The sequence below is a fragment of the Malaclemys terrapin genome, chromosome 22, assembly GCF_027887155.1.
Source record: "Malaclemys terrapin pileata isolate rMalTer1 chromosome 22, rMalTer1.hap1, whole genome shotgun sequence".
In the NCBI taxonomy this organism is placed as follows: domain Eukaryota; kingdom Metazoa; phylum Chordata; order Testudines; family Emydidae; genus Malaclemys; species Malaclemys terrapin.
In genome coordinates this window covers 20,191,696-20,216,741 of record NC_071526.1, presented here as the reverse complement: position 1 = coordinate 20,216,741, position 25,046 = coordinate 20,191,696, and the positions used below count along the sequence as shown (strand labels likewise).

General features: G+C 42.4%; 1 protein-coding gene across 1 annotated transcript; it reads left to right on the top strand.

Moving 5' to 3' along the window:
• The first annotated feature begins 374 nt into the window (after positions 1–374).
• On the top strand, positions 375–21,397 carry RRAGC (Ras related GTP binding C). The gene is made up of 7 exons (XM_054011571.1): positions 375–687; positions 9,563–9,766; positions 11,361–11,560; positions 12,501–12,615; positions 14,650–14,792; positions 18,102–18,250; positions 19,721–21,397. The coding sequence occupies exons 1-7, from the start codon at positions 424–426 to the stop codon at positions 19,867–19,869; spliced, it is 1,224 nt and encodes a 407-aa protein (XP_053867546.1). The 5' UTR covers positions 375–423; the 3' UTR covers positions 19,870–21,397.
• Positions 21,398–25,046: the final 3,649 nt, after the last annotated feature.

Here is a 25,046-nt window from a genome sequence, read left to right as displayed (position 1 = left end):
TCCGCTTTTAGGTTCCCCTGCCCCACGGGTCCGCTCGGCCAGGCGCCGGGTTTTTTGTGCGCCCATCGCAGTCGTGAGGGCAACCCGCGTCTGACCCCGATCCAGGCACCACCTCCTCCCTTGCAGGGAGCGGTCCATCTCCGTGGGGCGTGTCCCCCTGAGGAATGGAATCCCAGCTACTTGGTTCCTCCCGACCTCCCTCCGTCACGTGAAGCGGTATAATCAGGTGACTCATCACCTGATCCCAGTCAGCCTAACCTGCTGGCCCCAGCCAATCAAAACTCACGACTGTCAGGTTAGGCCAATCGGCGCGGAGGCAGGTTAGGTTGCATTAACGCGGCAGGACTCGGGGGTTCCTCGCAGCCCGCCCTAGGCGGAGTGGGGTTGGGGGGTCGGTAGTGCTGGGGCGGGCGGCTTGTGGGGATGGCGCTGCAGTTTGGAGGGCCGGGCTCGGTGGGGGGGACGGAGGAGCCGGCTTTAATCGGGGGCAGTTTTGGCGCGTCGGATTCGTTCCCCAAGGACTTCGGCTACGGAGAAGAGGAGGAGGCGGAACTGGACGGGGGCTCCGGCCCTGGAGGAAGCGGTGGCGTCCCGGGCGTGGCTGGGGGCGGCCCGGGCGGTGCGGATTCCAAGCCCCGCATTCTACTCATGGGATTGCGGCGTAGCGGGAAATCGTCTATCCAGAAGGTGAGGCCGGGGGGAGCGGGAGTATACAGGGGCTGTTCGTGGCTAGAGGGCTCCAGCGGGTGGCCAAGGGGTGCGGGGGCTAAGCTGTAGCTGCTGTATTTGTACCTTCACTTCGACTCTCGCCTTTTCCCTTTATCTCCCGCACCATAAATGAGGCACCCGAATCTTGAGAAGAACCCTTCTCTGAGCAGCAGTTAAGGCCTTGATACTGGTTATCTAGGCACTTCTAGTGTAGTTACCCTTGTGCATTGAAATGGGCCCTGAGCTTGCTTGGTCCTCCGGTTTCCTTATCTTCGCAGTAAGTTGTGTGGTAAGCTGCCTAGGGCAGGGGTATTTAGCAGGCCGGCGGGTGGGAGGGTGGTGGTGCTGCTTGTCTCTCTGGCTGAGGGGTAAGTGCCACCTGCACTGTCTTGAATCCTCTATGTGGCTTGTTTCTAACGAAACTTCTTTCTTTGCTTTGTACGGGTTAGTAGGCAACTTCTTCTTTTTAAAGCAGCAGCATATAGAGAAGTTGAACAAGAAGGTTCTTATTTTCCAAAAATGCATTTTCTGTCTGCAGAAATGTGTGCTTCACTTTGAGTTTGGGCTACAGCCTTTTTTTATTACTGATGCACAGGTGTCTTCTCCCCAAAACCAAGGTGTGTCTCAGGAAGTGAAACAGGCAGATGTTTCTGAGATTTTTATCTACATGTTGATTTAAAAATAGGGTAAGCCACAGCAGTGTGACGAATCTGCATTGTTGTGACTAAAATTGCCAATTCAGACAAGCCTTTAGTTCTTTTTAACATTTTTGGGAGCTTCTCAGATTTCATTATCTATGGGGGCAAAAGCATAATTAGATCTTCTAGATGATTTGCGTCTTTGAGGCAAAGAGAAAGATGGACACTTTTGGATGGTGAATACATCAACAAATGACAACAATGTGTTAGACTTGCTGTTAGGCTTCATAGGGCTGCTAGGGCATTCTGCCCATCAAGGTCATTGTGATGAGCTTCAAAATAGAAATCTAATTTTAGAAAAATTCAGTGGTGTTATAGTAATCCTCAATTCTTGCCTGCAGGTCTTCAGAGTCTACACACAGCTTTCCTTGCTAAGCCCTTTTCTGTGACCTCCCCCCGTGTAAAGTGGTGTCAGAGTATCGCAGTGTAGAGCATTGCCACGGCAGTAGCAATCTGAGCAATAACCTGATTTTTCTGGTCAAGCCTTGATAACAGTTCTCAATGTCTGTTAGCTAAAGGGACAAGCCTTCCTAACAGCATGAAATTCAGTGGTCTGCTGGGCCACCCTTCTTTCTGCCTATTCCCCTGGTTTTATTTCCTTTCTCCTCCATCTCAAGTGCTGGGGTGACCGTATAACCTCATGTACCAACTCAGCTAGGCTTGACATTGTGTGTGGATGCCAGGCTCTCACTTCCCAAAACAGGTCCTCTACTTTCAGCTTGCCCCATGGTCAGAGACCCCATGGTGTATCATTTCCTCTGACCAAAGACACACTGACCATGTATCTCAAGAAAACTGATGTGGACATCAGAAGCTGGGAAGAGCAAGCCACCAACAGATCTCAATGGCGCCACATTCTTCATCAGGCAGTGGCCTACTTTGGGGAGAAGCGCCTTCCCCTCAAAGCTGAAAGAGAGCAGGAAGGAAAAAGAGAGAACTTTCTCCCAGCAGGCAGCTAACCCACCAAGAAATGTCTGTACCTACTGCGGGTGGATCTGTGGATCCAGGATGGGACTCCTGAGTCATCTCAGGACCCTTTTGTAAATCTGTGGTACAGATCATCCCTGAATTGAGGGATTGCCGATGATGATGATGACCTCAGTCAGACACAGACTCAGCTCGGAGCTCCAAAATAATGCGCTGTCTCCAGATATGTAAACGTTGACAATTTTATTGTCATGAGTCTTTCTTGTTTAAAGCCCTGGACTTGGAGGTCATTGGGAGTTTTTAACAAAAGTTTCTGACTCATGGTTGTGGAGAAATACTGGAAAAAGTGAAACCTAAAGATAAGTCCAGAAGGAAGATTAAAAAAATCCTCAATGTATTATTTTAAATCTCATGATTAAACTAATCTCATGATTTTGGGGGGGCTTGACTCATGACTTCTGAATGCTTGTCTGGCAATAGTATTCATACTGGGCCTCACACAGTGCTGCTCTCTGCTGGAGGGGGAGGAGGTCATTTGTCCCCCATACAGTCCTCTGCTTGTGGCTCCTAGCCTGCTCAATAAACAGGAAACATGGAGCTGAACTGCTTGAAGACCAGAGAAGGTCTCTACCTGCCATCCTAGCAGAGGACTCTTGTACTGGGAATCCCCCAGTACCACGCCATCCAGCCGAGTGCTGTATATGGAAGGATCTAATAAGCCTTCTGGTGGTGTTTTTCAAAGTTCAGGTTGCGATCCAGTACTGGGTCGCAGCATATAAGGCACTGGGTCACTCTTGTCAGCACCTCTGACTGGGACGCCTGCGGGCGAGAGCTGTGCAGAGCCACTTGCGCACCTCGGCCAAGGAATTGGACCTGCTGCTGGCCGCTTCCAGGGTGCAGCATGGGCTGCAGTGCCAGGACAGGTGGGAAGCCTGCCTCTTCACCCTGGCTGCACCACTGACCAGGAGCCACTGGAGGTAAGTTTGCGCCCCAATCCCCAGCCTCAGCCCTGAGCTCCTGAAACCCCTTCCTGCACCCCAACCCCCTCAGCCCTGGCCCCACCCCAGAGCCCTGATCCCCTCCTGCACCCCAACTCCCTGCCTTAGCCCAGAGCCCCCTCCCACACCCAAACCCCTCATCCCCAGCTCCGTTGGGTCGCAGGCATCAACAATTTTCTTCAACTGGGTCCCCAGAATTTTTTTTTTTTTTTAAACTACTGCCTTATGGAGTGTTGGGGTAGAATTCGCAGGGGCTCACACATATGCAGAGCCCTTTGCTGGTGTGGGGTAGCATTGCCAGCAGGGGCCCTCCACAAATTGTAGACAAGCTGATGACCGTTGCTTGGAAGAGATTCCTACTTGATGTGGGCAAGTGGATTTTTCAAACTCTGTGCGGTACGGAGGGCCCAAGAAACTAGAAGAAAAGGTTGTGGATGGCTGCTGAGAAGCACAATAAGAATCAATAGACAAAAGCCAGCTCTGGACTCCATGAAATTGTGGACAACCATATTCTTTGGGGCATTGCTTATAGCTAGTGGTATTCCCTGATGAATTGGATATCTAGTGCTGCTCCTTCTGTTGGCTGTGGCCCAATGATAGTTTTCTTGATAGGAGTTGCCATACCTGTGTTGTCAGCACAGTCTAGTCCCTGTATCTAGCAGTGACTGATATGTAATGCTTTTGAGGAAGATGCAAGAAACCCTCCATTACGCAGTTATGGAATAACCGATCCACAGGAAAAGCTTTGTCCTAACCTCCAATACTTAGATTCTTTTCAAAACTCTTTAATTTCTTGCTACTATAACTGGATGATATTGTTATCTGTATAACCATTCAGTCTGTGTGTGAACCCTACTAAGTACTTGGACCTATCAGTATCTTGTGGTTGTGAGTGACGTAGGTAAATTGTGAACTGTGTGAAATTATTTGTTTTGATCAAATTAATTATCCCCCTTTTTTTTTTAATGTAAACTATCAGGCACTGCTGTTCAGCTTGCTTTCTCTGACATTATTTACCTTGTTTACCATTGTTGTGTCTTCTGATTCATATTAACACTAAACAGTCCCCATCTCTTCCTATGAAAGTTTTTTCCTAAGTTTTAGTTGTCTGAGTCATTCTTGTTGCCCATCTGTTTGCTGCATTTTGACTGGTGATGCATATCTATCAAATCTTCATTGAACTGCTCACAGTGATACCCAAGTCTCTTTTTTCCTAAGTTGTTGTTAACCTGTAGCTCAGTAAGGTGAGTAAATCATTCAAATGATTCCTTCCAATGTCCATGGCTTTGCATTTGTTAACAATGAATTTAAACTTCTTTCCTGTTAGGTCACTGTTGTCAGGTCCCTCTGAAGCTTGTCAGTTTTCTCCAGACTCCATTAACCTGAGTAATCTTGGGGCTTGTCTCGACTACAAAATTAAGTCTACCTTAGTTAGGTCGATATATAGCCACTGCAGTAATCACTGTGTTAATCTTTCCAGCTATACTTTTAACCCGGCAGAAGAGTCTGTTCTATCTTGGGGCCTCTCCTTTTGTCCCTCCAGACCCACGAACATGATACAGTTCTGCGGTGACCTAGAATCCTACTTTCGACGTCTCTGACTCAAAGAATATTTCCAACCCACCTCTGAACAACATACTAACCCACAGAATCCTCTGTACCAGCATTAAGAAAAAAAGGATTCTGCGTGGACTCCTCCTGAAAGTTGAAACAACAGACTGGACTTCTACATAGATTGCTTCCGTCAATGTGCACGGGCTGAAATTGTAGAAAAGCAATATCACTTGCCCCATAACCTTAGCCGTGGTGAACACAACGCCATCAACAGCCTCAGGAACAACTCTGACATCATAATCAAAAAGGCTGACAAAGGAGGTGCTGTCGTCGTCATGAATAAGTTGGAATATAAGCAAGAGGCTGCTAGGCAGCTCTCTAACTCCACATTATACAGGCCATTATCCTCTGATCCCACTGATGGTTAACAAAAGAAACTACACCATCTGCTCAAACTCTCTGAAAAAGCACAGGAACAGATCTGTACAGACACATGCCTAGAACCCCGACCAGGGGTATTCTATTTGCTACCCGAGATCCATAAACCTGGAAATCCTGGACGCCCAATCATCTCAGGCATTGGCACCCTAGCAGCAGGACTGTCTGGCTATGTGAACACTCTCCTCAGGCCCTATGCTACCAGCACTCCCAGCTATCTTAGAGACCCCAGTGACTTCCTGAGGAAACTACAATCCATTGGTGATCTTCCAGAAAACACCATCATGGCCACTATGGATGTAGAAGCCCTCTACACCAACATTCCACACACAGATGGACTACAAACTATCAGGAACAGTATCCCCGATAATGTCACGGCAAACCTGGTGGCTGAACTTTGACTTTGTCCTCACCCACAACTATTTCACATTTAGGGACAATATATACCTTCAAGTCAGCGGCACTGCTATGGGTACCTGCATGGGCCCACAGAATGCCAACATTTTTATGGCTGACTTAGGGGACGAGAGCTAAGAAAGCGTTGTTCTAACGCCCCTACTCTACTTGCGCTACATTGATGACATCTTCATCATCTGGACCCATGGAAAAGAAGCCCTTGAGGAATTCCACCATGATTTCAACAATTTCCATCCCACCATCAACCTCAGCCTAGACCAATCCACACAAGCGGTCCATTTCCTGGACACCACTGTGCTAATAAGCGATGGTCACATAAATACCACCCTATACCGGAAACCTACTGACCGCTATACTTACCTACATGCCTCCAGCTTCCATCCAGGACACACCACACGATCCATTGTCTACAGCCAAGCTCTAAGATACAACCGCATTTGCTCCAATCCCTCAGACAGAGACCAGCACCTACAAGATCTCTATCAAGCGTTTTTAAAACTACAGTACCCACCTGCTGAAGTGAAAAAACAGATTGACAGAGCTAGAAGAGTACCCAGAAGTCACCTATACAGGACCGGCCCAACAAAGAAAATAACAGAACGCCACTAGCCGTCACCTTCAGCCCCCAACTAAAACCTCTCCAGTGCATCATCAAAGATCTACAACCTATCCTGAAAGATGATCCCTCACTCTCACAGATCTTGGGAGACAGACCTGTCCTTGCTTACAGACAGCCCCCCAACCTGAAGCAAATACTCACCAGCAACCACACACCACACAACAAAAACACTAACCCAGGAACCTGTCCTTGCAACAAAGCCTGATGCCAACGCTGTCCACATATCTGTTCAAGTGACACCATCATAGGACCTAATCACATCAGCCATACCATCAGAGGCTCGTTCACCTGCACATCTACCAATGTGATATATGCCATCATGTGCCAGCAGTGCCCCTCTGCCATGTACATTGGCCAAACTGGACAGTCTCTACGCAAAAGAATAAATGGACACAAGCCTGACATCAGGAATCGTAATGTTCAAAAACCAGTAGGAGAACACTTCAACCTCTCTGGTCACTCAGTAACAGACTTAAAGGTGGCAATTTCGCAACAGATAAGCTTCAGAAACAGACTCCAAGAAACTGCTTAACTTGAATTAATATGCAAGCTAGATACCATTAATTTAGGCTTGAGTAGAAACTGGGAATGGCTGAGCCATTACACACATTGACGCTATTTCCCCATGTTAAGTGTCCTCACACCTTCTTGTCAAACTGTCTGAAATGGGCTATTTGTGATTATCACTACAAAAGTTTTTTTCTCTTAATTAGCCTCTTGGGCAACTCGCACCTTTTTTTGTGTGTGTGTGTATATATATATATATATATATATCTCCTTACTGTATGTTCCATTCTATGCATCCGATGAAGTGGGCTGTAGCCCAAGAAAGCTTATGCTCAAATAAATTTGTCAGTCTCTAAGGGTGCCACAAGTACTCCTGTTCTTTTTGCGGATAAAGACTAGCGCGGCTGCTACTCTGAAACCTGTGGGGTTTTTTTATGTCCATACTACCCTGCTTCTGCCAGTGGTGTGCATCCTTACAAGCAGTGTTTGCACTGATTTAAGTGGGGTAATGTGGGGGGCTGACAGTTCAGGGCAGGGAGGCTCCTTCAGCCATGAGCTGACAGCCAGCAGGCAATGTAAGTAATGCAGTGTCTACACAAACACTCGTTTGCCTTAACTACCTCAACCTAAGCACTACTCCTGTCATGAAGATGCAGTTTTTAAGTTGGTGTCATAGGCAACTTCTGTTGGCAGGAGTAATGTTGTAGTGTAGACGCTTAGAGTTAGGTTGATGTAAGCTGCCTTACATTGAGCTAATTCTGTAATGTAGACCAGGCCTTGCTTTCTGCAAATTTTGCCACGTCCCTGAGTTCCTATCTTGGAATTGTAACTTTAAATTTTCTAGTTCTGGACTCTATTTAAAACTGAAAGGGGCCTGTTTTCATATTCTGTCTTGAAATCTCACAAAAATATCTGTTTTGAGAGAGATTGGCCCAAGATTGCAGAAATCTTGTGATAGATTTATGTAACTTTCCACTCTTTGTGACGATGTAAATTTTTTCAAAATTCTTGCCACACACTGAATATTTGGAGAACTACTGTTATACCGGTATTGGGTAAAATGAGCTGGAGTTTAGGTGGCTTGTCTAGTGTCACATGTCAAGTCAGTAGTAGGAATAAAATTCAGGTCTTCTGACTGAAAGTTCCGTATTCTAGTATGTGATGGTACTTCTGTGGTACCAGCTTTTTTTTAGATGTCTGTTCCATTCCAGAAGCAGGTCTCTGGGTCAGCACTGAACCAACACCCTTACATTGCCTGCATGGGGCATCATGCTGATAAAAGGCCTACCTTTCCAGGCTGAAGGTTGGCCCTGTCTGCTCTTGGAATTTAAGGTTCTCCTGGGTGTTTTTGAAAGAGCAGGCTTTAATCCCAATGATCTAAAATCTTAACTTGAGTAATTACTTGTACCCACCTAAATTTCGCTGTGTAGCAATTAAACATGCTGTTCTTAACTTGTCCTGAAGCTATTGTGTTGTGGTATTGGTTCTGTAACAGTGGTTGCTGTATTCTGCCCCAGAGATGGCTCATTTTTGGAGGTGGGTGAAGCTCATTCAAAAAATCTTGACTCTTGCAAAAGGTGCTATATAAATCTATATTCTTTTTCCTATACGTAACTATTAAGCCACTTAATTGTTCAGTTATAAATGACTTGTGGGGTTGAACATGCAGTTGTGGCATATAATTTGTGCTACTAGAGCTGGTATCTTTAACTGTACGCTATCTCGGGGCAGGGAATGTTTCTTTTCAGTTCATACAGCACTAACTATATTTAGGACTCCAATCCCAGTTGGGGGGGGGGGGGTGTCTTTGGGGATTACCATAGCTTAAATAATTACTACTAGTGCTGTCACTGTTCTTTAATAATAATAAAAATATTATTTTTTCACTAACTGCAACTTGAAAATTGCCCCCTTCTCTTTCAGATGTTTATTCTAGACTTATTCTTGAAGGGAATGGGGCCAGCAGTTCTCAAATTTGTCAGTAAGAAAAGCAAATGATTTGTTGTAGTGTTATTGTCCTAACCCTATTTCAGTTAGACTAACTACAGTTCCTGTGATTTTTTGGGGGTGGGTGGGTGGGGGGGGATCTCTCAAACTGGGAAATCTGTTAAAATTTTCTTAACTTTTATCGCAGCTTTAGAGCAGGTTGTTTCTGACTTAGTAAAGTTCATCCTGGAGTGGTAGTAACACCTTAGTTAAGGTGCCCAAGTTTTAATTATCCCACTGAAATGAAAAGTGTGAACACTTAGGGAACCAAACACTTCTAATACTACATGGCCACAACCACAAGACTGGTTATAGCTTCCCAGTTAGTTATTGTGGTAGTACACAGATGACCTCTGGGCACTGTATTACACTAATACAATGGGAAAAGAAGCAACTTGTCTTTTGCTGAGTGGGGGATGGGATAATTCAGACTTGTAAAATCCACATAATTGAAAAACTATTTAGTGCTACTTAACTTTAGGTTGGTTTCCTTCATCAGATAAAATAAAAGCTGGCTATGTGTTTTTTAAAGCTTTCCTTCCATTCCGAGATTTGTATTTCACTGGCAAGTAGCATACTGACTGCGTGACTTTATCCTCTGGTCATTAGTACTTTTTCTGTTCATTCTGAGAGAAAAAGGCAGTATTCTTGACTTGATGATTTTTGTCAAATCTTCAAAAGCCAATTAGTCTTCACTTTCCCTTTAACAGGTGGTGTTTCATAAAATGTCTCCCAATGAGACCCTGTTTTTGGAGAGTACCAACAAGATTTACAAAGATGACATATCCAACAGTTCCTTCGTGAATTTCCAGATATGGGACTTTCCTGGACAAATGGACTTTTTTGACCCAACATTTGATTATGAGATGATTTTCAGAGGCACAGGGGCACTGATATATGTAATTGATGCACAGGTAGATATAAATAGCTAATAACAGTGGAGCGTTTTCTTGCTATTTGAGGTGGAGGCGACTGGTGACTGTTTAAAAACCTTTCTTATAAATTAAAATCTAACACTGGCTAGAACCAATCACTTTTTTTTTTTTAACCTGAGCTTACTTTGAAACGTAAGGGGCCAGTATCCTAGCTTAGCCGTTTTAATGGATACAGGAATTGTTGTACTAGATCAAACCAGAGAGTCCATATAGTCCAGTATCCTCTGTCTTAGTTCTTAGTGTTTGGCTGACACCTTTGAGCGTTTTACTTCTGGGGGCATTCTGTGTTTAAAAAATTAAAAATTCTGTGCACAATATTTTAAAATTCTGTAAAGTTCTGCAAATTTTATTAGTCAAATAAATGTGGAGACTCCAGCATGGCATTGGGGAGCACAGGCCACTAGCTTCACAGATGGGAGATCACAGTGCAGCTGCCCCCTGGGACATGGACTCAGCAGAGAGGCTGCACCCAACCCTGGCAAAGCACAAGGACTGGGCCTGCCCCAGAAACACCCCAGGACCCTGCTCTTCCTTGCCAGGTGTAGGCAGGTAGTCTTAGCAAGGCAGAATCCTAGCGAAGGGGGGATACAGGTGTGGGTTGAGAGGGTTCTGGTGTGGGGCAATCTGGGTGTGGGAGGCTCAGTGGGGGATCCCCAAGTGCAGGGGTGGGATCTGGCTGCACAGGGGTTTGTTGGAGGGTTCTGGGTGCAACAGTAATGAGAGACTGCAGGGGGGTCTGGGTGAAGGCGGCTGGGGCTCAGCAGGGGCGGGGTGTCTGGGTATGGGGGACTCAGGTGAGGGGGGGTCCAGATGCTGGGGAAATAGGGTTCAATGGGGTGGAGATCGAGCTGCAGGTGGCTTGTTGGGTTGGTCCAGGTGCAGGGAGAGTAGGGCTCATGGGGGGGAGGAGAGGGGAGGAGGTTTGCAGAGATTCTTGCAGCTGGGGGAGAAATCTGGGGGTGGGTCTGACATGGCCCCGGATGCTGTGCAGGGGAAGAGGAAGTCCCATCCTCCCCAATCCAGCTGGGACTAGCAGCTGAGCCCGGCACAGGGTAGGAGCCACCAGCCAGGTCTTCCCGCCGTCTGCCTCACAGTGATTTACCTCTCTGCTGGCTGCCCTGGACCCCCGAAACATACTACTGTGGAGGGTTGCATAACCGCTCTTGTGGCTTCCCTTTGCTTCCCCATTAGAAAGTCACTTTTCTATGGGGAAGCAAAGAAATCTGCAGGGGACATAAAATTGTGCTCATGCACAGTGGCGCAGAATTACCCCAGGAGTAGGGTTTATATCGTTGGTTGGTTGGTTTTTAAGTGAGTGCATTTATGTTGTGAATGAGATCTAATCCTCTTTAAAGGTGGCAGGACAGGATTTAGAACTTACTACCTGGATTTCTGTTTTTCCAAACCTGCTTGTTTCTACCACACTTCTATTCAAAGGTGGAAATAAAATTTTGTTTTCATTTCACTATTGTTTATACGTGTGCAAAGAGTGGAATAGAAGGGGGATAGCGAAGAAAGATCAGTTAATTGGCTGACAGGTGTGACATTAACCCCTGTCTACACTGATATACAGGATGACTACATGGAAGCTTTAACAAGACTCCACATTACAGTTTCTAAAGCCTACAAAGTCAATCCAGAAATGAACTTTGAGGTTTTTATTCATAAAGTTGATGGTCTGTCAGATGACCATAAAATAGAAACTCAAAGGGATATTCATCAGAGAGCCAATGATGATCTTGCAGATGCTGGGCTTGAAAAACTTCATCTTAGGTGAGTGTTGCATGTCAAAATTTCTAGCAATCTCACAACTGTATACATGAAACTGGTGACTTTTTTTCTTTAATTTCTCATCAGATTTAATACGAGGGACTTTAATGAGGTCTCGTTCACACTTTGATACTAAGATTACAAAAACTTCTTCAGTCTTATCAAAATATACCATAGAACATTCACTAGTATAGAACTAAGCATTAATTAAAATTAAATGAGTTGTCAAAAAAGAAAATATAATTTGTGATACATGATCCTGGCTTTATTTTGTTTGCAATTCCATGCTAATTTAAATTGATATTGTATTGCACATTGCAAGTTTGGCTCCATCAAGTATTAAAGCATTTTTTTAGTGTCTGTGTAACTCACTTTTTCTTTCTTTACTCATGGTCAGCGCTAACTAGCCATGGTTGATGGGCTGTCATTTGCTTATTGATATTTAATTGTTTAAATTGTTCTGTCTGAGAGTACATTGGGGTCAATGTCTGTTTCTTTCCCCATCTCTACTCTGGGGAGATCTTTAAAAAATTGCCACTGGTTCTAACACCACTCAGTGTAGACATGACTGAAGTGGAAGCGGCAGAAAACAGGAAGTTTTATAAAATTTAAATCTCTGAAAGGGAATGGCCTGGGCCTTTTAATACATTTTGAATAGTTCTCTGCCAGAGGTTGTGGTACTGCTAGCAAAAGGTACTGTGAAAACCATGCCCAAACTTCTTTGTCTCTCGCTCGCTCGCTTTCATGGGAGATTATCCTATGCTTACTCCAACAACTCTGTAAATGACTTCTGATTTCTGTAGCAGCAGAGTGGTGTTGTACCAGTAGAACTTGAATAAAAGAATAGAGTTCAAATGTTAGGATTTTTAACTTTGACAATTTATTGCAGCACCGATTTACACTTAACTTTTCTGATTGGATTTTTTTGTTTTTAAATCCACAGCTTTTATTTGACCAGTATCTATGACCATTCAATATTTGAAGCCTTCAGTAAGGTTGTACAAAAACTCATTCCACAACTGCCAACCTTGGAAAACCTACTAAATATCTTTATATCAGTAAGTGCAATATTACTTTTTAGCTACTAAACTTAGTTTAAAAATACATTACAGCATATATTTAAAAATAATTTATACTGGCAAAATTGTGCTTTTTGCGGATTTAGAATATTCCAGGCTCCTCTTGCACCCTTGCCAGTGAAATAAGCTGTACCAGCAAAAGCACACTGATGGTATAACTGCATCTACACTATGGGTTTTTACTGGCACAGCTATGTTAGTCATAAATCGCATCTCATTATACTCCTCACTGACATAACTATGCTGGTGAAAGTTTACAGTATAGACCTGGTTTTAGTCAATTACAGATAATTGCACAGTGTCAGGAAGGGAAAACTGCTCATTGAGAGCATTACTTGCTAGAGTTTCAGAGTAGCAGCTGTGTTAGTCTGTATCCATAAAAAGAACAGGAGTACTTGTGGCACCTTAGAGACTAACAAATTTATTAGAGCATAAGCTTTCGTGGATGCATCCGAAGAAGTGGGCTGTAGTCCACGAAAGCTTATGCTCTAATAAATTTGTTAGTCTCTAAGGTGCCACAAGTACTCCTGTTCTTTTTACTTGCTAGAGGTAGTGTTGCTGTCTTCTGTTTACACTGAAATTGATTTTTAATTTCCTGAAAATATCCTCTGGTGAGAGGAAACATTATAGTAGAGTTGAAAGATGACAGAAGGGTTTGGATGAGGAGGACTGTGTATGGCAAACATTAAGAGATCGTTGTTATCATAGGTGCAACTTGAAAAAAGCCCTTCTGATAAGGAAATGAGTGAAGGGTGTGTGCTCACTTATTCATCCTGTATAGCAGGAGACAAGGAAGTGCTTGGATATCCTGTTGATATGACTCTGTAGGAACCTAGTCAGATAAAGGGATAAAAATGGAAGCGTAGGTTGGAACGGAGCTGTGTAACACATTGAAGAATAGAACATGGAGTATAAACTTAATAAGGAAGTGGCCAGTGAATAATTTTCAGAGAGGTCCTGGATACGTGCCCAAATTGGGAAGATGAAGTATACAAACCACCTGGGGAAAGGCTACAATAAACACTTATTTTGGTTCATAAATAGAGATTCTGACTGAAATCTATATTGCACTCATTTGAACCTGTTTACTGTCAGTGGTAGGCATTTGGTGGACTTTCAGTATGCGTACATGCACCCTATGTCATCCAGTCAGAATATTCTCAAAGAAGTGACTGTTAAGGACACGTGATCGCTTCAGCGTCCTCTGATGTTGTTAGCTTCTATAATATCTGATACTCTTCATGCAATCACAAATATAGTAGCTGATTTTAATTGCCCTCTTTCCCATCAGAATGTCCATTCCCTACATCATTTGGGCTACTTATGGTGTGATTGCTACCTACAGAGAAAAGCTTGTCTCTTTCACCAACAGAAGTTGGTCCAATAAGAGATTACCTCTCACCTTGTCTCTCTGATACCCAGGGACTGACACGCCACAACTCCGCTGCATATAATTTGTTCATAGTAATACTTGTCCTTCACCTTTCATTACTGAATTCATTTAGTGGCTAGGGCTAGTTTATTGTCAGCTGCACATGTGCAGCTAAGAGGAAAAATTCTATAGAAGGTAGAGAAGTAATTGCCAATTAGATCCTTGGGGAAATTGTAGTGAAATTTAGTCTTCATTAACCATAAAAACTCATGAACTGATCGGTAGTGGGGGTTTTAAAATGTTGGCTTCTAAATTTTTTCGGTAGCTTATATAATGGCCTTTTATGGCAAATAGAAAATTTAATGATGAATGAATTATTCGCTAAACTGCAACATTGATAATTCAGTTATCTAGCTGCATTTTGCTAACAGGTTTCCAGGCTGATGCAGCGTCCTGTACAGAATCTCTGGAGACTATGGAAACTGTTCAAACCTTAATCCCATTTTGGTCCTTTTGAGTAATTGAAATTCTGTTTATTTTTATGCTCTTAAAAATGTGAAAATATGAATTCTACATAAGACTTCTTAAAATTTAGATGTTCTGATGACTCAGCATGCATCTCCAATTCTTTCTTTTTGAAGAATTCAGGCATTGAAAAAGCCTTTCTCTTTGATGTAGTCAGCAAAATCTACATTGCGACAGACAGTTCCCCTGTGGACATGCAGTCATATGAGCTGTGCTGTGACATGATCGATGTAGTGATTGATGTGTCTTGTATATATGGGTAAGTGACAAATCCTTTTAGAGAGTTGGCTTAAGATAAGCTCTATAAAATGGCAGATGAGAGCTGCAAGCTTCATGTAAACATGTCCGCCCCCTTAGCTAGAGGCTGAGGTGGACTATAGAGCTACTTCTCTGGTCCATTTAAAGAGGAAAGATGGTATTCTGGTTCAGCAACAGGACTGGGTTGTGCAGATGAGAGATTTTTCGGTCTGCAACAGACCTCTCTGACCTTAACTTCTCTAAGCCCCAGCTTCTGCCTTAAAATGTGAATAATACATTTTTGCCTCAGTGGTGTTGAGTGTAAATCCATTAATGTTTGTGAGTGCTGTACAAAGGCCTACAAATTCAATACCATCCACCCCTGTTCTTATGCACTTTCCTAATGAGCATTAATTTTCAATGCAATGAAACTACACTGATTCAAAATGTCCTGACTGCCTGGGGGAGGGAAGTTTTTGAGCAGGCCAGGCCCCGCCTTGGTTAACACCTTTCCGATGGAGGCAGACTGAACACTGTTTCCTCTGCAGCCTAGTCTAAGCTCCCCATCTAAGTGGTATCTAATGGATGTCGCACTGCCTCAGAGTGGTTGCTAGCACAATAAGAAGGTTCGTTCTTTCCTCCAGAGGTGGAACATATACTGCTGCAGTGTGTGCTTCAGCTTCTCTTGACTCACAACCAGAATATGGCCCTAATGCAATTACGGATAGGATGGCTTTTTAGTCTGTATTGATATCTGCTTGGAAATACCCTCTCACTCAAAGGTGTCAAACTCATGGAGAAGGCTGAATTCCATTCTTAATTATGACCCAAGGGGTGAGGTATAAATAACATTGTCAATCCTTAATGGATCTTCCTCCGATATCAATGTGAAGTTTTATGCAGATCGAGTCGAATATAGTATTTCTTTCAGTACCTTATTACATTCAGCATCCATTATGGGGAAATGGGCTCACAAATAGGACCACTGTTTCTGCCCCTCTTTTCTTTCTTCTACATCCTCTCTCCTTTTCCTTCGCTCTCTTCTCCCCCCCTCCCACCCTTTGGATTTCCTTCCATGCCACAACTCCAGATTCCTACTCCCTACCCGTTCCATCCACTGAACAATGAAGCAGTTAAATAGTTAGTTCTTGGCTTTTTATGTTTTCAATAGACTTAAAAGTTAATACACAAGACTAACTGTTGGGCAGGGGTGTTCACTTTCTTAGTTATTACACAACCAGGAAGACAGTGTTGCATGAGTTAACCTCCTAAATTTGACACAGGTGTTTCTTTGACAAGAGACTTCCCTGCTTTTAAATTAAAAGTGAGATATTGTAGAACCCGAATTTGTCATGCAAGGCCACATATAGATACAGCGAGTGGGCTAGGTGGAGGACACCACTGCTCTAAATACTTTCAACAGAGAAAAGAGCAAATGAAGTATATTTTGGAGTACATACATGCTGTTGCTAAACACTAAGGGGTAAAAGTACACACAACTAAAACTTACTTAACTGCAGCTTTCTTAATCACGTGCCTTTAAATTGACATCCACGGTTCATTATAATTCTAATGTATCAACACGTTACACCTTCTCCATTTCAGCTCCTTTAACTAATTAAATTGCCATTTTAAGGTAGCTAAATACTTGAATATCTTGATCTTCCTTCCCTTAACTGTCTCTTTCCATAATATAGGCACAAGAGTTCCAGAAACAAGGATCTAACATTAATTTTGTAAGTCTATATCTAGACTCCCAAATAAGTGGTCTGGTTTTCAGGAGTTCTGAGTTTCCAACACCCAGCAGTTTCTAGTGAAGTTGATGTGCTCAGTGCTACATGGCCTGATATTCAGAAGACGCTTTAAAGTGTGCTTTGCTATACCAAATAAGTAGGTTGTGATGGCAAAGCCACTAGTAGTTTAAGTTGGCCTATACTCTTGATTTTTAGAAGATCTAACTGTATACAGTGTGTTACAAATATGCAATTTTATGGCTGACAATACTTTTTTCCAGGGATAAATTAGTAGATGTTAAATTAGAACTTTATCACAGAATTGTAGTTGCAACTCTGTAGTGATGGCTGCTAATGAGTAGTTCCATGAGTGTAACCTTTAATTATCTGTAACCCCACAGTCTTTTCTTGTATTGGGGGGGGGGGGAGGGAACACATTTGAGTGCTGTTCTGCAGTGAATTCATTCCTACAAATTAACAAACCTTAATCCTCTGTAAATACAGGGTTAAAACCCTGGCATTTCAGTTCAAAGCACAGGCCTCTACTACTTGAGCTAAAGGAAGCTCTTTTGACTGTGGAAGGACCCTATGTCATAAGCTGGAGGTGGGAGGGGAATTCTAACAGACCAGGTGGGGTCCTGTGCTGTCTCCAATACCACACTTCCAGTAGTCTTGGCCAAACTCCTTTATTCACCCCTTCATGAGATGCATTTATTCTATGGGTTAAATGTAAGAAGCAGTCGTGAGGCAGGGCTGTACCTGTGAAAAGTTCTCCATATATCCTTGCCTAAATTTCCTCTCAGTCAGTTTCTTCATAGGACTTTTCTCTGAGACTTCTTGGCTCTGAGACAAGAAAGCTAGAAGCAGGGACATTTTAGCCCTTTCTCTTGTGTTGATTCTGAGTCCCATCTGGTTTAATTATCAGGGTGAGACAGTGAAATAATGCTGCATGTCCACACAGGGTCTTAAAACTTAACCTCTCCTCTCTGTACTTCTCTTCTGTAGTCACCACACACTTATATATGTCAATTATTATTTAATTACAACACAACTTCTTCAAATGTAGCCTGTGTATAAGATTTAACTAATGGTATGTTTAAAGGGTAGTAACAAGCAGCCTTTGATTGAGAAGAGCCAATGAGACAAAATTCAATATTTTAATGTTTGAACTTGCATTTTCTGACCAATTTTCTTTGACTAAGTGAAACTAGCAATTTTGATACCAAACTAGTTCTAGCCAAAGTTACAGGTAGCTGATGGATCTGAATGGCAACCTTAACTATGGAGACATGACCACCCTGTCTCCCTAATACAAAGGTAAAATGAAATGCTTAGCTTCAAACCTGCTCTTAACTGGATGTTGATTGGAGGTATGATTCAATGTTGCTGATTTGACCTTAAGGAAATTTTGTGCCCATGTCTGGTTTGAGATAAGAATATCAGGGTTTGCTAAATGTATTTGCTGCTGAGTTTCTCCCCCTTTCATGTCTCATTCTCATATAAAGCCATGTAGGATAGAGAATTCAGTGTTCTTTTTCTGAAAAGCTATCTAAATTCAGTGTATATTGAATGGTTCATTGTTTGTTTCATTATTGTAGTTTAAAGGAAGATGGCAGTGGAAGTGCTTATGATAAAGAGTCTATGGCGATTATCAAACTCAATAATACAACTGTCCTATATTTAAAGGAAGTGACAAAGTTTCTGGCACTTGTTTGCATTCTTAGAGAAGAAAGCTTTGAGCGCAAAGGTAAGCACTTTGACTGAAAAAGCTTTTTTCTTTTTCTTTTTTTTTTAATATAGGAAAAAGCATCTTGTCACTTAAAAGATCTTATGTTGATTTATGAAGCAACTGAAGGTCTAATTAAAAATGATTTTCAACTTGACCATTACCTTCCTTCAGATAAGATAAACCTTGGATGTCTTTGTGCCTTGCATTCTTTGAGTTAACTTTTTTTTTCTTCCAAAAGAGAGGAGTGTAAAGACATCTCATTCTCTGCAGTATGTGGAAATAAATTAAACCGTTTTAATTCTGATCTCTCCTCCCACTAATACAAGGGCTGGATAGCCTAACTTTGGCTGAGTAATTTGCCTCTGTAACAACTACATCAGAGGAAAAACAGCAATAGGAGGAGCTACTGTTGATGTTCACTCAAAGTGTAAGGGTATTTATGCTAGAAAATAATTACAAAGTTTAGAGGTTCTTTGTTCTTACTCCAATTTGGGCCTTTTGATCTGCACTTAGATTTAAACCGTTTTCACAACATCATTTACTGAATTGGAGTTCAAAAGCAGTATTAGGGATGGAATTGTAGTGTACCATAGAACCTCAGTTACAAACACCTCAGGAATGGATGTTCGTAACTCTGAAATGTTTGGTATTCTGAACAAAACATGGTGGTTCTTTCAGACATTTACAACTGAACATTGACTTAATACAGCTTTTAAACTTTACTATGCAGAAGAAAAATGTTGCTTTTTAACTTCCTAACTTAAACGAAACAAGCACAGAAACAGTTTCCTTACTTGTCAAATCTTTTTTTTTAAACTCTCACTTTATTTTTTTGGTCTCTGCTGATGCCTGACTGCATAGTTCCAGCTCCAAATGAAGTGTGTGGTTGACTGGTCTGTTTTGTAACTGAGGTTCTACTTTACTATTGTTTTTGGCCATATTTAATTTTACATGATTCCTTTTCCTACACTGTTCATCTTCATTTTATCCCACCTCTGCGGCTGCTTGTAAATTGTGGCATATAAGATCTTTTTATTAGCAGTCGATAAAAAAAATCACTGCTAACACTTCCCTCCCTCTCCTCTTCCCCCCCCCCCCCCACCACAAATAGTAATGCTGAAGTAGTGACCAAACAGATGTAACATAGGTGAGGAAGACTGCTTTACAAGTGACAGTGGCTTTAAACAGGTCTTTGAAGGATTCTTAGGTCGATTCTTGACTCAATCATGATCTACTGTTTTGGCATATTTTATTATACTTTCCTAACAGATGCCTTCACATACTAAAAAGTGAAACAGCGTAAATAAATATTGGCACTATTTAATTAAATATTCTGCACAATAACTTACCTTTGACTCCTTTGATTTCTACAAAGTCTTTCACTGCTCAGAAATCTCTTAATAAATTAAACAATTACTTTATGCTAATTTAAGTTTCATTGGGTATTTGAGATACTGAACTGAAGAACCTTTTTTTCCCCCCCCACAGGTTTGATAGACTACAACTTCCATTGTTTTCGCAAAGCTATTCATGAAGTCTTTGAAGTAGGTGTTGTCTCCCATAGAACTTGCAATCAAGCAACCACCCCAAACGTGAAAGCAGTGACTCACAATGGCACACCTAGAAATGCAGTCTAGATGAAGATTAAAAACTGGTTGGACCAACTTTTACCAGCTCTTCACTCCAAAGTTTAACTTTGTAGAACAGGATAAGAATACTGTCTTAGTCTGGGGGTGTGTGTGTGTGTGTGTGTGTGAGTGTGTGTGTGTGTCTTCCACAAGAGAAGAGCAACACTAACTTTGGAAGAGCAGCCTGTTAACTGATGTTGGACTACTGAAACTACTGTAAAACATTTTGAAGTTCAGTGGAGTTAGAATTGTCAACTGAAAACCAGCTGACCATGGTGGCTTTTCCTGTTCAAAGTCCTATTTTAAGAGCCTGGATATAATATAAATGGGAGAAATGTCCCCTTTGGTGGAGCTTACAAATGCTTGAGTGTAATGTGGAATACTGCAGTGAGTTGCTCATCTTCATTTTTAGTTTTCTGTAAAATATCCAGTTTTCTTTAAGTTGAACCTTTTGCCTTTCAAAGAAGTTGGTGGTGTGGACATTATGTAGAAACATCTTAAATTCATGCTTTTTGCTTTTGTAAAGATCTGTGGCCTATAACTTCAGTAAAACCTAAACATTCCATAAAATTCCTTTGATATACTTGCATTGCTCTTCAGAAGATCCCAGAAAATTCCTTATCTTGGTAAATGGAGGTAAGGCCAAGGTTTGTCTGCTCTCATGTGTTCCGGTCCAGTTAAAAGACTGAGCTGTAGCTTTGTTCTAGACAAGTTACCTTCCTAGCTTTCAGATAGCATCATTTTTTCACCATTTCTCACCATATTTGAAAAGAAAAGCAAGAACTGTCACTGTACTTTTATCCAAAGAGACTTAAACTAAAACATTCTCAACCTTGAATTGATTACTCAGTCCCAGTGATGAGAGCAATTAAATAAATAACTGTAAATTTATAAATGTCTAGCATAATATCTAACACTTAGGGTAACATTTTTATACTTGTCAAAGCTACTTTCCAGGGGGGCGAGACCTAAATCCTTTACCTTTTGATGTCAGGAGTCTGTAGATTTTCTACAGTTCATCCCATTTCTAAATTAGAGGATGGGCCGATAAGCACAATCTATGTAGGAATGGAAAATCAATTTCCAATGACATTGACACAAATGACCACGAGAGTGCCAGTTTGAGCATTTCCTGTATTGACACCCCCTCCAGAATAAACAGCTTATGATACTGTTTTTGCCTCAGACCTACTTAAATACTGAGTGTCTCCTTGATCTTTACAACAGTTTCCATAGTATGAAAACCAGCATATGTGAATTGTTAATCTAATTTATTGATAACTTCAGACTTCCATAGTGTGTAACTTTATCTGTCATGTAATGAGTGGTAAGCCCTCTCCCTGTTCCCTTCAATTCTTTCCCCTAATGCTTGTGTACTCAACTGGTCCAGTGACTTTTGAACATACAACTGCCCACTGTAAAATGTGTATATATGAAGTTCTATATACTTGAATGATTTCTGCAAATTATCAAGAGGAGAGAACCCCTTTTCCCTGAACTGTTACAGGGATGTGTATAAGTAAATGCATTTACTCCAGTGAGTGTTTATCTGGCATATGAAGTTTACCTTGTCTCATGACTTCAGGGATGTTGCACCCAGCATGCATTTTTATAAAGGGATCTGTTTTAAAGCCCATTCGAATCAGGGACGGAGGGAGTCAATGGGCTTTAGGTCAGGCTCATTTAGTAAGCTTCTAAACAGCCAAACTCATATTGGGTGCATGTTGACAAAAGAATTGCAGTTGCCTGGGTGGGGGTGCAGTTGACTCCGAAGAATAATGTGTAAGTGGTTTGACGGGCAGCAGAGCCCTACAACATAATCCTTCATCTGTATTACTGTGGTGTGTACATACGGTCAGACTTAGCAGCCCACTTAACCAACAACGGAGCATGGTACCTGACATCATTCCAGGGTGTTTGCTGGTCTCTCAACAGTGCAATCAGAGAGATGTTTTTCACCTCTCTCCTTCGATCTCTCCACCTTGCTGCACAAATAAGTTTGTTATCTCTCACTTTATCGCTAGCACTCTCCTTTGTCAGAGGGTAAACACTGCTTCCACTAAAAAAGTTAACTGTCAGAATGAACTGGACCTAATAAAGAAGAAAGGGTGCTTTAGTGCTTTTCTCAGTAAACAGTATGAAATACTTTATTTCTAAAATGCAGCTTCCAGCGTTAAGGACTGTTTCTACAGAATTATGTGCAAGAGGATGTTCTTAATTACTTGTATCTTAATTAGGGATGGAATATAAAGTAGAGTGAGCTGTTGTGTGTGCTGAACTTCTGAGTTAATATTAACAACTAATGAAGAAAAGAATTGACAAAACCTTTCTAAAACATGTTTATCAGTACATAGGTGTTGCTTAAATTAGTTTGTTTACTCTTACTCAAAGAGTTAAGACTAAAACATCTCAAATTGCACATAGAATTCTGTGGCTCTCTCGTCCTGTCCCCCTTTCCTTAGGCTGTAAGAATTGTAATTGAGCTCTTGAATTTACTCAGGTATTTAATTAGCCAAGATGGTGAAATGTAGTTTGGCGTAATAAATGTATCAAAGAAAATAAAATTACCCCTTTCCTGCTAAAATATACAAAAAGCTTATGCCTGTGCCAATCTCAGCTGCTCCAAAAGTTCTCTTGCTGCTGTCAGATAATCCATGAATGTATTTTCCTTAGGCCCAGCCTCACTCTACAAGTCCAGCAACTCTATAGGTTTAATAAGATTGCTTCTGAGCAAGTGGCTACCCTGCTTTCTTCTGGAATTGCAGTTTCTTTAGCAGTAGTCTGCTGTTCTGCCTGCATGGACAGTATCTTCCCCAATGTGAAGGAATAACAGGTTTCCATTTCCCCCATTCTGGGAACCAACATCTCTCCCTGTCACTGGCTTGCTGCAGTGAGAAATCTTGCAGAACAAAGGGTGGGGAAGCAACTAAGGAGGAACAATGTGACAGAAAACAAGGGGATTAGGATGCTGCTCCAATCAAAAAAAAGTGAGAAAGAATACATAAAAAGTGGACTGAAATACCTAAACAGGCATGAAGGGGGAGAGACAGGAAGAAAACTGAAGCCAGGATTGTATTTAATGTTTTGTTTTGTCTTTTTAATTGTAGTTCCTTGACAGATGCCATATAGGGAAACTGCAGGGCAAAAAGAACAGGAATACTTGTGGCACCTTAGAGACTAACAAATTTATTAGAGCATAAGCAGCCCACGAAAGCTTATGCTCTAATAAATTTGTTAGTCTCTAAGGTGCCACAAGTACTCCTGTTCTTTTTGCGGATACAGACTAACACGGCTGCTACTCTGAAACCTGCAGGGTAACAGGATTTGTAGATTCTTGCAGGGGGAAGAATTACTAAAGTTCAACGGGGTGGCGGGAGAGAGAAAATGGAGCAATCAGACTACATGGGGACAGATGCCTTGGGTTTGTGGAATGATGCTGCTGTTGTGATTAATTGCTTTGTATTTAATGGTAGGTACCTTTTTCCTGAATTTCAACCCCTGCTTTTAGAGGTTTTGAGATCATGTGGTTTCTAATGACTAACTAGGAGGAGCTAGTGTATAATTTGTTGCAAGGTGGATTAAATTGAGTCACAGGGTAGCAGAGGAAATAGGACAGCTGGAGGAGCAGGAGGGAGGAAAAGGCAGGTAGACAGAAGGAGGAGATGCCAGTGTAAGACACCTTTAAAAATCTCTGAGACTCAATCTAATGCTTGGGTGGAGAGAGAGGTGGAGGAGCTGTCAAAAATAAATAAATACAAAAAAAAATAAATTCAGGCCACTGTTGAGAATTAATAACTTTCTTTAGTGTCTAAAGTCCCTAATGTGATATGTGCCATATAGAAATAGTAAGAGACAGTGCCTGCCACAAAGACTGTACAGGATTAATAGATAAAAGAGAAAAAGGGTGGTAGAAAGAAAAATACTTTTCTCCATTTTGTAAATGGGGAACTGGGGTGTACAGAGGTGAAGTGACGTGCTTAAGGTCAACAGGCAGTCTCTGACAGGTGGGAATTTAATCTATATCTCCTGAGTCCCACTCCAGTGCCTTATCCATAAGATTACACTCCAGCTCTAATTTCCATGAGACCTCCATTACAGTGTTCACATTAGTGTGTTTATTTTCTTTCTAACAGTGTTAAACCAGATAACATTTCTAAATTGACTTGAGCGAATTTGTTTAATACACGGGGCCCTGTTAGCCGTTTGAGGTCATTCCAGGCTCTCCTTGCTCTCCTGATCAACCTAGTCTCCCAACTCTGCATACCTGAACTATTAGTGCAAGAGGCTGGTCATGAGAGTACCACATCCTTCCCTTCCTCCATGGTTTCTATCCACTTTACTAATACTAATGTGCAATACAAACTTCAACAATTTCTGTAACATTACAAACAGGCAGTGGACTTCTCCAATCAAAGTGTAAATTAAGCCAACTTATTTCACATCTTGGTTTGCAGGTTTTTGGGCCGTCCCCCGCTCCAACAGCCCTGTTCATTGGCTTTCTGTATTCCAGCTCCCATATCTCTTTCTGCAAGAGAAACAGCCTGCTGTGCTTAGGAACTGCCATTCTAACCCACAAGAAGTCTGACACCCTGAATCATTAGTGAGGAAGGAGACCAAGGCTGCTTCATTCCCTTGACCCACCATGGAAAGTAACACCGTGAGCTGTGTTTTGCAAGCAAAGCAGCCCTAAGAGGTTTGTGCACCAGGCAAATTGTGAGCCTCTGCAGTGGTGTAACCAGTGAGGGAAGCTGCAACACAGACAAGGCCAGGGTGTTTTAATTCACTGAGTGTTTTAGCACTCTGGATAACCCTGAGCCATGTAAAGGTGCCTCCGTTTTGTGCTCTTGGAGAGATGCCAAGCATCAGACACTGGTGTGATCCCCATGCTTTTGGCATCAGGACTTCCTGCTTGTAGTACCTCCTCCCCACCGCCAGAGGGGAAGGGAGTCTGCTCTGCCATTGACCAAGTGTCCCTTGGCCTTGACCTTCCCCCTCCCTGCTCTGTTTCCCGGGCTGGCTCCCAGGCAGGCCAGGTGAGGGGAGCTGCTTGCCAAGCCACCCCGGCACCTGCCCCGCATCTGTCAGTAGCCAGGAGACCCAGACTCCCTCCTCCGCCTGTCCTGAGGCCTCCCGAGAGGGGGCTCCTTGTGGGCCGGGGGAAGGGCCTTCCAGCCTCTCCTCCTTGG